At 39.6% G+C, this 16281-nt stretch overlaps 1 protein-coding gene across 1 annotated transcript; it reads left to right on the top strand.

The window, feature by feature from the left end:
• Positions 1 to 5529: 5529 nt before the first annotated feature.
• Positions 5530 to 15819, top strand: C1H8orf88 (chromosome 1 C8orf88 homolog). Its single transcript, XM_066335777.1, has 6 exons — positions 5530 to 5543; positions 7659 to 7750; positions 8537 to 8613; positions 10247 to 10331; positions 13774 to 13880; positions 15556 to 15819. The coding sequence occupies exons 2-6, from the start codon at positions 7663 to 7665 to the stop codon at positions 15592 to 15594; spliced, it is 396 nt and encodes a 131-aa protein (XP_066191874.1). The 5' UTR covers positions 5530 to 5543; positions 7659 to 7662; the 3' UTR covers positions 15595 to 15819.
• Positions 15820 to 16281: the final 462 nt, after the last annotated feature.

Genomic DNA, 16281 nt, shown 5'->3' with positions numbered 1-16281 from the left:
TCTTTTCATTTGTTTTTTGGTGACCTTTGCTTTTTCTCTGCTTTTATGTTTAAGAGACACACAATAAATGATCAAGAGCATTCGGGCAAGAAAAAAGCGCCTTCTTTGCCAGAACAACCTGCTGTTCCAAGAGACCAAAAAGCCAAAATGTGATGGCTCCACTGCCACAATGAAGTGGCAAGCTTGGATAGCTGAGAGTAAGTAAATGATGGGTGCATTGGAGCATAAACTGTGCAGTTTCTGGCTTCTTTTAGCAGGATGATCTGCAGTAGGCAATGCCAAGCCAAGGCACACAATGCACTCGTTTTCCCTTAGTGCACTCCAGTGCAAGTGTTCTCTTGCCAGAACTCTCTTGCTTCTGGCAATTAGTTTCTATCACAAGGAGTCCCTGCACAGGCAGGAGTTACTTCTCTGACTCTATGAAACTGCTATTTCTGGCAGAGGAAAAGCAGATGCTAAGCAGACAGACAAAACTTGCTGAACTTAGTTCTGCACTCTTCATAACTGCTATTTCTCAGATTGCTTCTATCCACTATGTTGGTTCTCTCATGCAGGTTCACATGGCAAGAGATCACAGTTCCACACAGTGAGGTGAAGCACAAAATTTTATTCTTTCCTACATTTTCACTGTCTTCAACAGCACACACAGCAGCCAGATTATCTCTGTGCAGAGAGTGGGTATATGTTCCAAACTCTGTTTTAGGACAAGACTAAGGTTTGTCCTTGGCCTCTTCTGAAATCACAGAATCACTAGGTTGGAAGAGACCATCAAGATCATCAAGTCCAACCAATGCCCCAACACCTCAGTTAAACCATGGCACTGTGTGCCACATCCAGTCCTTTTTTAAACACATCCAGGGGTGGTGACTCCACCAGCTCCCTGGGCAGACCATTTCAGTACTTCATTACTGTTTCAGTGAAAAACTTTTTCCTAATATCCCACCTGTATTTCCCTTGGTGCAGCTTAGGACTGTGTCCTCTCATTCTGTCAGTGCTTCCTGGAGAAAGAGACCAACCTCCACCTGACAGCCACCTTTCAGGAGGTTGTAGAGAGTGATAAGGTCACCTCTCAATCTCCTTTTCTTCAGGCTAAACAACCCCAGCTCCCTCAGTCATTCCTCACAGGGAATTATAATTTATAAATTTAAATTTATAAAATAATTTTATCTGTCATTTAGGGATTGTTTGGTACTCACACACTGCTTTTGACCCATGTTGTTAGATTTTTTTTCTCCACATTTAAAGGAATCAGAAACTCAAAGAAAAACATTGAGAATCTGTTGCAATTAATCTTACCAGAAAATTATTTTTGAAGGAAAATACAGAATCTTAATTTGAGAACTGTGACAGTTGACAGACTTGTGAGATTTTGTATGTGAAGAAAATACATTTCATATATTATTTTATATAGTACTATGTGCTGGTCATAAACATCCATGTAGTTACTCATAGGTGCAAGTAAGCACTAAATACAGGAATAGCTTTTACTTTTAATTCAACTATTTCTGTAGTCAAAATGAACAAGATTAATACTCGTTATTAATACTCTGAATTATCAACTCTATTCAAAGATGAGCCTCAATATATTAAGTAGCTCGATTTCAGGAACACTCAGGGGGCAAAAGACTTTTTATGTTCTTTCTCTGGGCTGCCCCTACAGGACAAGTCATTAGTTTGGTTGCACAAAAGTGCAACCATAGCATTTTGTGTGTGCATGCATATTGAGGCACAGGTTTGAGAAATCCCAACTGATCCGTTATAGTAGATTAAACAGCATATACTGTATGTTAAAATGTATTCCAAGTAGTATTTTAGAATATATAAAATGGCATATAGCAAATACCATATAGCAAAAAACACTGTATCTGTTACCCTTTTGCACATATTTAAACACCACAAGTATAAGAAACCTTTGGCATTCTCAGAAGATGAACTAGAAGAACTAGCCTAAATAACAGAATAACAGGGCTAAGAGTGCAGATAAAAAAAAGAACACAGACTCTAAGATAATATGTTCCCTTAAAAATGTGCCAAGAAGGCCAAAGCACACATGGGAGAGATAAAGGTGAAGAGGTTAATCAAAAAGACCACTACCACGGCTCGGAGACCACCACCACTAAGGACTGAGCATGCTCAAAAGAGCATAGACTAACTACAATACCAAGCAAAGATAAGCAAAATCAGAAAATGAATATGTATAAAAAAAGTCTGTAAAATGTCATGCATATGTAAGGCCTCAAAAAATAAGAAAGAGGGCAAGTTCCTGGGAGAGTATGCGTGTCTTTAGTAAAATTATTCCCCACGCGTCTCGACATCAATAAATACATACTGCTCTAACAACTATTATTACTTGTAAAGTTCATTCTGCAGCTTTTCACATATATTTACATGCACATTCTTGTCTCTTGGTGATTGTAATTTGGACTGACTTCATAAAGCATACAGCGTTGGAAATAATGGTTGAGGGGAGGGTTGGTTTGGTTGGTTTTGGTTTTGGTTTTTTTGCTCTGAAAGTGGCTTTAAGAAAAAAAAAAAGTCTCCCCAAAAAGTACTGCTAAATAAATCACAATTGCATATGCAAATAGACTAATTAAATTTGGCTGCACAACCGAGTATCAAATAACACTGAAAATGGCTTTTTAAACTTGCAACTACAAGTCTGCCCTCAGGCTGGCCCAAGAGTCCTTTCATTTCAGCACAAAGCCATTACTTTGCTGTTAAGTGCTATCCATTTCAAACCTAAAATCACGTGCAACTACAATTACACGCTCATTTAGATGTGCAATTGCTCGTTTTTACACGTGCAATATTGATACTGTCTTTAATAAATGTTTTCTGCTTTTCTGAACCGTATCTACAGGGAGCAAGAGTGACTGTGTCACTTTCTGCAATCTGTAGCCTTTAGGAGCACAATCAGTATATTATTTTTCTATTTGATTAGTTCACCAAATAGAAAAAACAGTCGGTTTTATTTGGGTTTTTTTCCTACATATAAGCATTTTGTTCACAGAGCTACAAAAACCTTTAATATTTATATTTTGCAATATACTATATATTAATATTACTTATATATTAATATTACTACTTATTATATATATAAGTGTCTCTTGGCTAGACCTCTCATTGGCCCTTCAAAAGAATTATTGCATATATCAGGTACTTGAGAGAGCACTAGATTACCATCATTTAACGTAAGAACATAAAAGCAACCAAATGTAATAGAAATTTTCAGCAGCGTAATTGCCAGCATCAGCCAAACTGGGAGATAACTGATAAGCTGATGTTTTTTCCACTCTGTTCTCATTCCCCCCACTCAGGAGCACGATTCTCTCTAGGCACAGGCGAAGTTGCTCAGGAGAGCAGGTTGCTGGGATCTGTGCAGTGGCTGCGGTCCAGCGCTCCTTAGGCTGCTATGCCTGCATTGCCAACTCAGGGCGGCAGCCTGTGAGGTGATAACTACTCCTGCTGGGATGGGCAGCGCCTGGCGAAACAGCCATTACCAGTCCAATATTCCCATCTTTCCAGCAGGCCCACAAGCAACAAGCTTTCAAAATACCTGGCACTTTTTTTTTTTTTTTTTTTTTTTTTCCCTGCATTTCTGTTCCTCCCCCTTCTCCTTGCCTTACAACCCAGCAGCAACTCGGTTTACAGCCCCTGTGAAAAACACGTGTAAGGTTTTTTACTGTTTAGTTCGTTCTTAGCATATTTAAATATGCAAAAATACTGCAAGAATACGTACTTCTATGTCTGTACGTGATACCATTTCAATATGCCACGAAGGGTAGTAGATGCTGTGTAAATCTGGCTTGCAGCACCTGACGTGCTTTGTTCGAAAAGCACAACAGCCCCATGAAAAACCATACCTTTCCTTTAGTTGCCCCATTGACTTTCCCATCACTAACAGTTGTGGAGTAACAGCCAGAGACATTTAATATTTATGGGCACTTACATATTAATAATTTATTATTAGTTGTTATGTAGCTAAGGGAATGGTTGATAAGAATAGGAGAACAACTGTTTTACATGACAATCTTGTGGGAATGGATGGTGGGTCAGAAGAAACAGGACATGTCTGAGTATAAACTAATTCACTTGGGAGAAATTACTTTAAATCAGACCTTAAACAGCAGCAAATGGGTTAGTGAGGATGCAGATGTGCTACATCAGTGTCTGCAAAGAGAGGGCTGATAGCACATCATGCGTGAACAGTTCAGGAAACCAACTGGAAGATGATGTGTTAAGAGAGAAGATTACGGGAGCATGACATCTGTACCTAATAGCCACTGTTTCAGGGACAGTATTCATCTCCGAATACCTAATAAATAAATAATGCCTAATAAAATTCAGAGACTACAGCAAAGCAGAGCCAATATGCTTGATGGAAACAATAAAACAGTCTTTACAAACTAGCCAGGACTATAAATCTTAACATTGGATATTAATAATTAATTACTTGTTATTTATGTGATTATGTACTTGGTGTTACCTTCCTATTCTGAACTTCTGGAGTTCTTAGTAGGTGATATTGAAATATATGTGTTAAAAAAAAATCTGTGAAAACTTAAGGACTTTTAATTAATATTAGATACTTAAGTCAGGTGAAGTCCAGCAAACTAATATTAGGGAATTTTAGTGTGCTCCTCTGGGAGTTAGCAGGGTGAGTTCATTGTTACTGTCAACTACATGTTGTGAGAGAAAAAAAAAAAAAAGAGAGAAAAATCAGAATTTCCTAACCATACAGGATGCCGTCACTTCCGTAACTGAGAAGCCAGAGGCCGTCCTCTGGTCCCGCTGCCCGGTGCCAAGGGGCAGATCGGTGAGGGCAGTATTCACTGACGGCTTTCCAAGGCCTCCAATTGCCCTTTTCCTGGATGAGGTTAGGTATAGAGGCCTCCTAGTTGTGTTCAAGTCACTTTTTTCTCCCAGTTTCCCCTGTAAGGCCCTGACAGAACCTGACTCCCTTTGTGGCACAGAGGAGGACACCACGTTCATCTGTCTCCTCAGGTCTAACCCCAGAGGGAGCTGGGCAGCAGCACCCCATCTCGCCTCTCCTGCTCCTTGGCAGGGCCTCGTAGGGCAGCTCTCAGGTGTGCTCCGCTCCCCTGAATGCCAAGGGGGTGCGGGCAGCGGCGGGCAGCGGCGGGCAGCGGCGGGCAGCGGCGGGCAGCGGCGGGCAGCGGCGGGCAGAGGCGGGAAGCGGCGGGCAGCGGCGGGCAAAGGCGGACAGCGGCGGGCAGAGGCGGACAGAGGCGGCCAGAGGCGGGAAGCTGCGGACAGCGGCGGGCAAAGGCGGACAGCGGCGGGCAGAGGCGGGAAGCGGCGGCCAGAGGCGGGCAAAGGCGGGCAGCGCCGGCCAGAGGCGGGCAGCGCCGGCGCAGCCCCGCGGAGCCCCGGCCGAGCCCGGCCCGCGGCCCGACGTTGAACGGCCCCGCCCGGCACGCGGCCGGCCCCGCGCGAAGCCGCCCCGCCCGGCCGCGCTGAGGGACCGAGGGGCTCGGCCGGACCCACGGCCAGCGGCATCGCGGCGCTGCCGGCGGCTGGAGGTGGGCTGGGCGTCCCCCGGCCCGGAGGAGGGCACGGCGGCTGGGCGGGGAGCGGCGGAGGGAGGTTTTGTTTCTTGGGGGCTGTGGGGTTAAATGGCAGTGCGGTGCCATTTCTTGGACGGTAGGTTTCTGGTTACTCGTGGGGATCTTTCACGAAAATAGCGTCAAATCCCCTTCATGCATTTAGGAAAGAGCCTTCCAAACACGCGAGATGGGCTCTTGGAAGATGGCTGCTGTTAATGTCCACCTTGTTAAGATACTAAAAAAAATTTCCTAGGTTCTGGAGAACTGCTTCTAGGCCTGTTTGCTGGTGCCAGAAGGCTTCCCTTCGGCTGGGCATTCCCATGGGAATGACCCCAGAGAAGCCTTGGAAGAGGGAATTCTTGGGATGCTGCCCCTACTGCAGTAGTCTCTCATGGAAGCAGTTTATTTTTCAGCTATTAAAAGGAATCTTTCTCCACTTTCTTTGACACTGGTCAGAAAGAACACCCTGTTAATCGAGGAGGTTATATAAGAACAGAAAGAACACCCTATTAATTGAGGAGGTTGTGCTAGATAACTTGTTGAGATCTTTCCTAGAGTCTTCCTGAGGGAGGGTGAGGGAAGAGCAGCAAAAGGTGTTGCTTTGCTGTCACCACACAGCTTGTCTTTATTGTCAGAACACTACAAAAAATAGAGCTGTGCTGCAGTCTAGAAGCTAGCCAGCCTCTTAAGGTTTTACGGTTTTTAAATGTGTGCATATAATTTGTCATCCGGGCAAGTTTTTTGCTGGTTTTTTTTTCTTTTTTTTTTTCCCCGCTATTCTGATGCAAATGTGTATTATTACTGCATTGCTTTTTGTGGAAGTTCACTATCTAAGATAAATGTGATTTATACAAGCATTCCTAATCTGGGTAAAATGAAATATGTCCTCCATATCTGTAGTCTTAGTTAATTGAGCTGCAGGAATTTTCATTGCTGCTTTCGACTACAGTTTTGAAGTCTTCTTTTTTAAGATGAGAGGCTAGGAAAATTAGAAAACCAAACCAGAATTCTTTTTCCTAGCTTTAGTTAAGTTGTTCTTATTCAGGCAGTAACCATCAAACAGTTGGTTTCTAGACCTGGGTGGGCTCAAACTTTATATTTTGGAAAATTATTTGATTATATTAGAAGTGTTCAAAAAATTATAATATAATAAATTCTAGATGATTTTTAGTTTTCTTCCTATAGCACAAAGACCAGCTAAAGTTGGGTATGATACTGGGTGTAATAGCCTAACTTCTCTTTTCCTGTTTCATGCTCGAAATGGATAATGTAATTGTAACTCTTACAGTCATGATTATTTCTAGATTTTTTTTTTTTTTTTTTTTGCTATAACAGTTATTCCCTTGTCTTGTAAACTTCCTTAGAGAAAAAAAAAATCAGTATCATTTTTATTGTGACAGTTGTTCTTTCTGGTATCCTTTTTCTCTAAAAAACACTGAAATGCCTTCAAATTATAAAATGTCCCAGTTGACAAAAGAGATGGTGATGAGGAGATACATTAAGATACAGATGCTACAAATGACCATTTTCCAACTAATTGCTTACTTAAAGTGTGAGGTTTTTCAGCCCAGCACCACTTTAGCAGTTTTTGATGCTTCTGTAGTAGCTAAGTGGTAAGATAAAAAACTGTATTAATTTAATTGAAGTAGCTATTAAAAACCAGTCCTGTAAGTTTATATAGATATGTAAGGCACTCCTGTGCACACAGCAGATTGATAAGGGGTATACTGATACTAATTAATTAAAAACCCATTGAACTAAAATGATAACGGCTTCCTTATTTCCGTCGTGTCTCCATCTCCTTTCTCCAAATGTTTACATAGACACAGAAGGAAAGAATCTTGAGAGGAAGCTAGGGTGGCTCAATTGGAAGGAAAAATGAGAGAAGTGTCTGATTCTGTCTTCATGCAATTTTTATCCAGCATGTTCAATCGCCTAAAAAAATTTATGCATCAGACCTTTCTGCTTTTTCCTACCCAGATATTATATTGCCTTGTCAAATGCAACTAACAAGGAGTAGGTAGATTGCTCTTCTTGCTTAACACCCATGTGTGAAACTGAATGCTAATGATTTCAGCTGCTTTTTTGAAGTGCGATGTTTCAAAATGTTACAGAAGCAAAAAAGTTTATTGGTAAATCCCTTCAGCCAGCACGACCTGTGCATCAACTGTCTTCTAAACAAGGTGAGTGGCACGGCTAAGGTGCACTTCACTTTATCAAAGTTTGGGTTATGTTTAGGGAAGTAACAAGGATGTGTAAGGTGTTTTGTCTTTAAATTATTTTGTTAAACTACAGTGAGTAAATATTTTGCTGTGTGTTGATCTTAGGACATAATCTCTGTGATAAAATCTGAATTAAAACTGTATTAAGATTATGCAGAGCTCTTTGGTACTGCTCTAGCTTGGCATCTGAATTGTAGCTTCAGAAAGCTGGATCAGGCTTCTCTGTTAGATTTGGGTTTCTTGGGGTAGCTGACTCCTGCTATTGAAAACATTAAATACACATAATTTAACAGATTATTTTATTGCAAATACAGTACTCTGCACTGTGTTCTTCTTATCTAGCTTTCATACAAATTCAAAACAAAAAAAACCCAAAAAACTTTAAGAATAAAAACATGCAGTATTTATGTCAGGTGTAAATATTTCGATTTAAATTTTAAACCTCTATGGATTAAAGCCTAGATATTGCAATATTACAGTTATTATTAAGTTAGAAATTTTTGGTGGTCAGAAAATCATCAGCTGCGCTGGTGTGGACTGAAAATAAGCAACATCATAAATTTTTACTTTGTATAAAATTTATGGAAGAAACTGGAAAGAGGTCCTGTGGTGATGTAGAGCTTCTAAGTTGTGAATAATCGCCCATGTAATCTGTGTGCAGCAAGGAGTGTTCTTGGGGCAAGTATCACAAAATAATACTGTGAAGTCTACTGAAATAATTTTTTCTTAATGTTTTATGCTCTCCAGCATCACCCATTGCATTAAACATTCGGACTGAATTACCCAGCAGCACTGAAGTATGTTTGCAGAGTAAGGTTAACTGGGTGAGTGTTGAGGAAATATATAATTATTTATAAATTGGAGGTCAGCTGATCTGTTATGTAAGCAAATGAAAACTATTTCCAGCTAGGAGTGTCCTTGACTCTGAGTGCTTTAAACCAGCAGTGTCAGAACTGTTGAAAAGAATTTTGAGTTTCAGCAATGCCTTTCCCTGATATTTGCATGCACTAATAGCTGGAAAATGCAGCTTAGGAATTTAAGATTCTTACGAAAATCTGTGCGGCATTTCTTTAGTTTTCACTGAATTTAAGTCAGCTCCTTAAAACTTAGAGCGCATGTGTTCTGTCTTCACTTATTCTGTGTAAATAATAAAATGAGAATTTTTTTTGTTTTTAGCACATGCACAAATTCATTTGAGACAGCAAATATCATGAAACTTTATGCTTTATTGCTAGAAGTGCTTGCCTGTGGATATGATATGGATATGTTTTTCAGACTTGAAATTGGTTGTAGCTGTTTGCTGGAAAATGAAGTTTGAAGTTTTCCAATTGGAATGCTTCATGTTTCAGAGCCTGAATTTGACTTTGGGTTGATTCTGATTTGAATGCTATTTCAGAGCGTTGATAGATGGGATTTTTTTTTATTAGAACAAATGCCTGTTCCTTAATTTTTACTTTATTATTTTATTAATTTTTATTATTTTATTATTTAGTAGTCTTGTAGTCTTTCTTTATTGTATTAAGCTTCTGTAAGCTGCCTTTAACTAAAAAAAAATGTCAAAGTACTGGGAGCCTATCTTTGATCTGCCATAGAGAAATTAACACACTTGTCCTTTGAGCAGTAATTACTGAGGAGAACAAACTACTCCCTTTTAAATAAGCCTTTGGTCATCAATGTGGTAATATTCAGTTTCATCAGTGTTTAGCTACCTGTAGCTGCATATTGCATTTGTTTGATATAAGTATAGATGTACTTTTAATATTTTTTTAAACTTCTTCTTTAACATAGTGTATGGAAAAGAGTTGTTAATACTTTTGACCATGAACTGTTTCATGGTACCCCAAGTACCATCTGAATAGTGCCCTATCAACCCCTGCTTGATGAGCAGTTTTCAGTTCTTGCCCGCTTCCCGTATGACTCAAAGTGATGTTAAGGTTCCTCAAGCCTGTAGAGCCTTTTCAGAGCTAAGACAAGCTCTTGAGGATAAACTTTTTTCCAACTTTCCAAACCACTTTCTTCAAGGTTTTGGCAGCTGGAAGAAACTGTGGCATTATACTCTGGATATTGGGTCTTGATGCTTATGAAGCAAACCTTTTTGCTAAGTGAGAGAATCCAAGTCCGTCCTTGGGTCTTAATGAAAGTCCTTCCTGTTTATATTATTCCCAAATGTAGCAGCTTGTGGCTGTGTTCCAGGTGAGATAATAGAAAAGGAGAGGATAAATGTGTTCTTTTGAAAAACTAGCAGTGGCACTGTAACATTCTGTGTAAAAAAGGTCTCTCCAGTATGGTCATCTGTATTGTTTTATTGAACTATTTCCTTACTATTTGTAATCAACAGTAACATTCTACAGGTGCAAATTAAACTGTGCTACAACTGTTACTTTTAACTAAGAAACATGTATCCTTCTTTTAATATGACTAAAGGAGATAAGCTTTATAACTTCCTTCCTATTTTAGTCATCTGAAATGACTGAAGTGAAGATCTTAACTCAAACTGTGATGCTCTGTCAGCCAAAACAACATGAATCAGGAGCAAAAAAAGGTAAAATACTGCTTGGGGAGCTGTATCAGGATTGTATTTTCTGGATGGAGGACAAGTGATGAAGTGATGTGGGCTGCACTTTTAATTTTTTCTGATCAGCCAGTGCATTGATGATTTTGAGAGCAATATGAACCTTTTCTGCTTTTCGCATAACATTCTAAAGAAGGTGTAAATCTGACCATAACTGAGGTGGAAAACTTCCACTGGTAGAGTTGCTTGCATATAACTGTCTTTAAAAAGCCCAACCAAACCAAACCAAACAAACAAAACACCCACAATCAACCTGCTGAAAAAATAGACTCCAAACATAAAAACAATCCTTCACTCAAAATCCTGGGTTGATTGCTTGTGTGTGTAGAAGTACAGATTTGAGTTGCATCCTTTAGCCTGTTGCAGGGCTTAGTTGTGGCATCCAGTCTATTGAATGTAATCAAGTTAAGAACTCCGCATTTTGGCTTCCTTGTCCTGGAAGGAACTTCCAGGAACCTTCCTTACTGCAGTGGTTCTGAAATAATAATATTTGGGTGACTAGATATGAATTAACTTTTTTTATGATTAATCCTGGATGATTTGGTTTTTTATCAGTATTGTCCTTAAGGTTTGCTCCTTATGCTTTTCCCTCTCTACTGCCTGCCACTGTACTCATAGAGAACTGGGAGTTCAACCAAGTTAAAATTTTACTCCTTTTTTTTTTTTAAGGGATAATATCAGATTTCAAATGCATTCTCATGGTACTTCTCTGCCCTGCTTCCTACCTAATTCTTCATTCTTAAACATGTCACAGAAACTGCATCAGTGACCCAGGTTAGGTCACCAGTTTATTGAGACAGTTTGTTTCTTTTGTCTGCGTCTGCCTGTAATCAGGCACCCATCTGTAATCTCCAATCCTTAAGCCATCTCTGAAGATGTGGTTTGTTATTTTGCTCTTAGCACTCAAAAACTGAAAGAATTCATTTAAGTTTTAATGAAGCTTTTGTATTTTTGTCAGTCTGAGGTTACCATGTCTCAGGTTCTTGAGCTGAGTTCTGTTCTGTTGTGTGTTACTGACTTGAAAGTAAGTCTTCCATGTATTTCCTTTCAAGCTCAGGTTCATTTCTTCTATTTTTGATCTTGATAAACAGAAGATAGTTCTGGTTCTTGGATCTAGTTAGATGACAGACTTATCAAGTCCTGTCTGTTTGGTGTTGTCTTTCTCATCCTTTCTCATTGATTCTGCTTGTGGTGGGTAGAGATTGTTTTGTTCTACAAGATCTTAAACAGCTTCTCATCAGATCCTGGTCTCTTGTATTTTGGACTGTTTTCAGTGGTTAATTGCTCTGTCATGCCTCCCTGAGTCTACTCTACAATTCTCCACACTGTCAAACTTTTTCTCACACTTGTTTTCAAAGGGCTTCTGTTTGTTTGCTGATTGTTGTAATATTTTCCTTCCGAGTTACACAACTTTAGAGATCCTACTATTCAGCTTCTGCTTAAAAATAAGTCTTTTGTTTTCTTCTTTTTTCCTTGCACAGTAAAATTCCTTCTAGAACTCTGTTTATGTTCAGCTCTACTTTAAGTTCCAGACTGTAATTTCCATTTGATATCTCTTCAGTGGTACTGTGCTTTCAATTATCTGTCTCAGCAGCTCTTAAGTGCAGGATGGGGTTCCCATGGGCCCACTTCTTCAGCTTTTCCAGGTCTCTCTGATGGTATCCTGTCCTTCAGGTGTGTCAACTGCACCACTGAGCTTGGTGTTACCTGCATATTTGCTGAGGATGCAGTTGATCCCACTGTTTATCACTGATGAAGATACTCAGCTGTGCTGGTCCAAATATGAAACCCTAAGGGACCCTAGTCATCACTCACTGATCTACATCCAGACATGACCACTACTCTTTGGATCATAAGATGGTTTGGGTATTAGGGGACTAAAAGATCGTCAAGTTCTAACCCCCTGCCATGGGCAGGGACAACTGCCAGTAGACCATGTTACTCAAAGCCCCACCCGATATGATGTTGAACGCTCCCAGAGATGGGACATCCATAACTTCTCTGTGCAGCCTTTTACAGTGCCTCACCATCCTCACAGTAAAGAATTTTTTTCTCATATCTAACCTAAACTTACTGTCCCTCCGCTTAAGGCCATGCCTCTGAAAAGTCCCTCTCTGGCCTTCTTGGAGACCCCCATTATGTACAGGAAGGCTGCCCCAGAGTGTCCCAAAGAGCCTTCTCTTCTCCATGCTGAACATCCCCAACTATTTAAGCCTCTCTTCACAGGAGAGATGTTCCAACCCTGTGATCAACTTAGGGGCTCTCCTCTGGACTTTTTCCAACATGAGATCAGATGCAACTGTCCAACCAGTTCCTCATCCAGTGAACAGTCCCCCGATCTAATCCACATCTTTCCAATTTAGAGAGAAGGATGTGGTAGGGACTGTGTCAAAGGCCTTACAAAGTCATCATCTTCATAGGTTTTTAATCAAGGGGAGGAAACGAAGCCATAAGTTTTCAAGTATGCTTATATTCTTTAAACTGTTTTTTTTTTCCAAGTTGCCCATACACCCTCCCTTCGATTCACCAGTTACTGCATCATTTGTGTTCAAAGGCAGGAAAAAATTTGTGTCATATTTGATACCAGCTTCTCTCTTTTCAACATCCTACAATCTGAGAAACAAAACCTGTTGTTCATCAGGTGACAGTGTAACAATCTTGCAGGAAGCCCATCATTCCTAAAGGAATAAACTTCTTTTTCATCAAGGGTCAGAGATGAAGTTTGTTCCTTTGCCTAATTCCTTTCCTCTTGTTTCTGCTGTTGTTTGAAAATATCATCTTAAATACAGACATTGCTAGACATACTGTATCCAAAGCTGTGCCATAGTAGAGATAGTGCTATAGCCTCAAATGAGAAGCCTACATGTTCTGAGCAAAGGCTCTAACTCTTGTTGATTCAGCATAACCCCTCAAAAGTATTTCCCTACTATTAATCTGTTTGCCATTTTACGTGCAGCAGATCTGGTAATCACTTTTAGGTGTTGAAAGGCATTTAACTTATTAGCTCTAAGAAAAGAGACACCCTGTTTTTGTTATCCCTTAGAAATTGGTGCCACTTTGGAGTGAGTTATAAACAGATTTTCTTTTAGGTTTCAAGACCAGTTTATGTTTTTTCTGCTAATTAGAACAAGATACAGTGGGTCTGTCTGGTGTAAGGTTGAATTCACCTTTTTTCTTCTTTTGTGTTGATTTACTGTGTCAGTTGGATACAGTTAAAGTGCAATGCTCTGTAATTTACTTCAGATTTTCCTGGTGCAAAATAATACCTAAATTACTTCTGTTTTAAAACTGATTTTTATATTCCATGTGTAGCATTTCTACCATTCTTTAAGTAACCCAATAATTTTTTCAAATTCCCAATCTTAATCCCTTAAACAAGAATGTTGAACTTAGTGATTTTGCATATTCACAGAAAGGATCCAATACAGCAGAGATTTCCTTCTGAAGCTTTCGAATGTTTCTCTCTCTCAGAAGAAACCAGAGTTTCTTCCTGATCACCCAATTGTACTTGAAAAGCCAGTAAGTGCATTTTTTTGTAGTAAGTGAAGTTATAAAATCATCCATGGAGGTTTTGATAAGCCATTTGAAAGGAAAAATTCTGCTTCAAACTGGGCTGCTGAATTGGTAAAACCTTCCAAGGACAGACTGTGCAGTTCAGCACAACTTTTGTATGTAACATCTCTGGTTGGTTGGTATTTGACATCTTACCCTTGCTAGTACCACATAAAGGGAAAGGGTTTCTAATTTGTTTTCAGGAAAAGAAGATCAGATATGTTTCCACATTTTCAAAATAAAAGAGAATAATCTTGATAAATTTCCAGCTTGGTAAAAGTCTTAATCTAGTGTTAGAGTTGTTCGTGCACCAGTGTCCACTACAAAACCATTAATGACCTCAATGCATTTTGTATTATCTTAATCTTTGGTCTTTGGTTTTGGGGAGAAATTATTAGAAATGAGTGATGAATGTGAAGGATATCCATGTGTACTACCTTAATGTTTGTGATGAATTAATCATCAAATACTTCATAGGTGAGGAGAAAACATGTACTGGATCACATTCCAGACCCCAACTGTGGGAAAATCTTCTCTGTAAACATCATATCAAATTAGGCTACATGCTAGGTTCATTTTGAGACCATTAGGATGTAGTTCTGCTAGAAATAGGATTCCTATTATGGAAAAGTATGTCCACATGATTACTGTGTTGTCCACATTTGGAGGCATTTTTAAGCTTTTGAAATTTTTGTCCTTTGAAAAAAAATTAACTAATATATGACCATAATCAGCTTTCCCTGATCTTACTTTCTATGTATTTCTATTTACCCTCAAGATGAAAGCTTTATTTGTTTGAAAACCTGCTTTTAGATTTGGAAGTCTCAGCTCTTTAATTTCCTAACTTTCCCCCCTCTCTCACCACCTGTGTTTGGGAGAGTGGCAAATTTTGATAATCTGCATGCTTTCAGATGTTTACATTCCTGGGAAAAAGGAGGATCCCTCCAGAAATCAGTGAGATCACCTAGTTCAGCCAAAATTCCAGCCTGTTGACTGATCATGTCATCTGTTTTTCTGCATAGAAACCAGAGGGATTGACGAGATGCATGTGTAAATTAAATGAATGGTGCTTAAAAGTGGCAGAAGGTGGCCTGCAAATAAATATCTAATGACAAACAGACAATCCTACAGTGTCAATGAGCTTGTATTTTGGAGAAGGTGCTTTTCAACAGTTTGCTGCTGAACTGAGTATTCAGACAATTCATGCCTATCTTAAGACTTTCCTAGTTCTGAAGTTTTGAGGCTGCTGCTGAAGTATGTGCCCATTTATGAGTAAAAGTTGTATTTTCAAATGAAGAAAACTTCCTAGAATTGCATGTACTAGCAAGAGTCGGTTTTTACAATTGGTGGACTGTGAACTGCATTTGTCCCAAAGGACACTGGGGTTTTTTTGAGATATGGAGACCAGGGCTACCAATACATAGCTCAGCATTTGAACAGATTTTGCTGTGTTGGCACACAATAGGAAAATTTTAGATGAAGTCTCTATGATTAATGAAAATAGAACTGTTTGTCATAATTAAAAAAAAAATCCAAATTGTGGAATGTTTATGGGGTAGAAAAGAGTTATAAGCAGACTGCAATGAAAACTTGAAGTAATCTGTTATAACTGAAGTAATTTGAGGGTTGGTTTGTCTTACAGGTAAAGAACAAACCTTTCATTGACATCTGCAAGAAGTGACATGTTGTTTGGAAGATCTGAAGCCCATCCATGAGGGAGCTACATTTGATGTAGGTCTTCCAGGTTTTTGAAGGTACTTGGGTGCCTGCAGATGGAAGTACGACCCTGTGAAACGTGTGAAAATGCCTGTTTCTTCCTGTAATTGCCTGAATGCTTTAAGAGAAAAACCTTTAATTTGTAATGCCTGAAATGGTAATGTGATTAAAGTGAAAATAAATAATTTTACATATTGGTGTGGCAGAATTTTGTCATTGAATTGTTTGTGTTATGTAGCCATATATTTTGCCTGACCATAAATTCTAAATAAATACTTGACTGGGATATTTTGCTTGCTCCCAACTCTCTTCCTCAGAAATAAAAATGGAACAATATATACTGACTGTGTCAAATCTCAGATGCCTGCCATGGCACTGCTGGCCCATATTCAATCAACCAGGGCCCCAGACCCCTGGATGTGAGGGCAGTCTGGCTGCAACATCTGTCACCCCACTGATGACCAGGTTGATTGAGCTGACCTGGCTGGCTCAGTGGGTGTCCACTTCCTCCTCAGTGTTCCATGTGCATCCCTACCAAAGCTGCACACTGCTTGAAGAGGGTAATCTCCCCATGGAGAAGGTGCTGCTCGTTGGTCAAGGGTATACAGTAGTCCTGCCCCCTGCTAGAACCAACCTGCAAACAAGCTCAAGG

Source organism: Sylvia atricapilla, chromosome 1, assembly GCF_009819655.1.
Source record: "Sylvia atricapilla isolate bSylAtr1 chromosome 1, bSylAtr1.pri, whole genome shotgun sequence".
In the NCBI taxonomy this organism is placed as follows: Eukaryota; Metazoa; Chordata; class Aves; order Passeriformes; family Sylviidae; genus Sylvia; species Sylvia atricapilla.
The sequence above is the reverse complement of the archived record's forward strand: the minus strand, read 5'-3'. Positions and strand labels throughout refer to the sequence as shown.

Excerpts from the sequence above, each read along its gene's own strand:
- C1H8orf88 (XM_066335777.1), top strand. The coding sequence starts at position 7,663 with ATGTTTCAAAATGTTACAGAAGCAAAAAAGTTTATTGGTAAATCCCTT. Across the intron at positions 7,751-8,536 it reads TCAACTGTCTTCTAAACAAG|CATCACCCATTGCATTAAAC; the intron begins GTGAGTGGCACG and ends TATGCTCTCCAG. Across the intron at positions 13,881-15,555 it reads CAATTGTACTTGAAAAGCCA|GTAAAGAACAAACCTTTCAT; the intron begins GTAAGTGCATTT and ends TTTGTCTTACAG.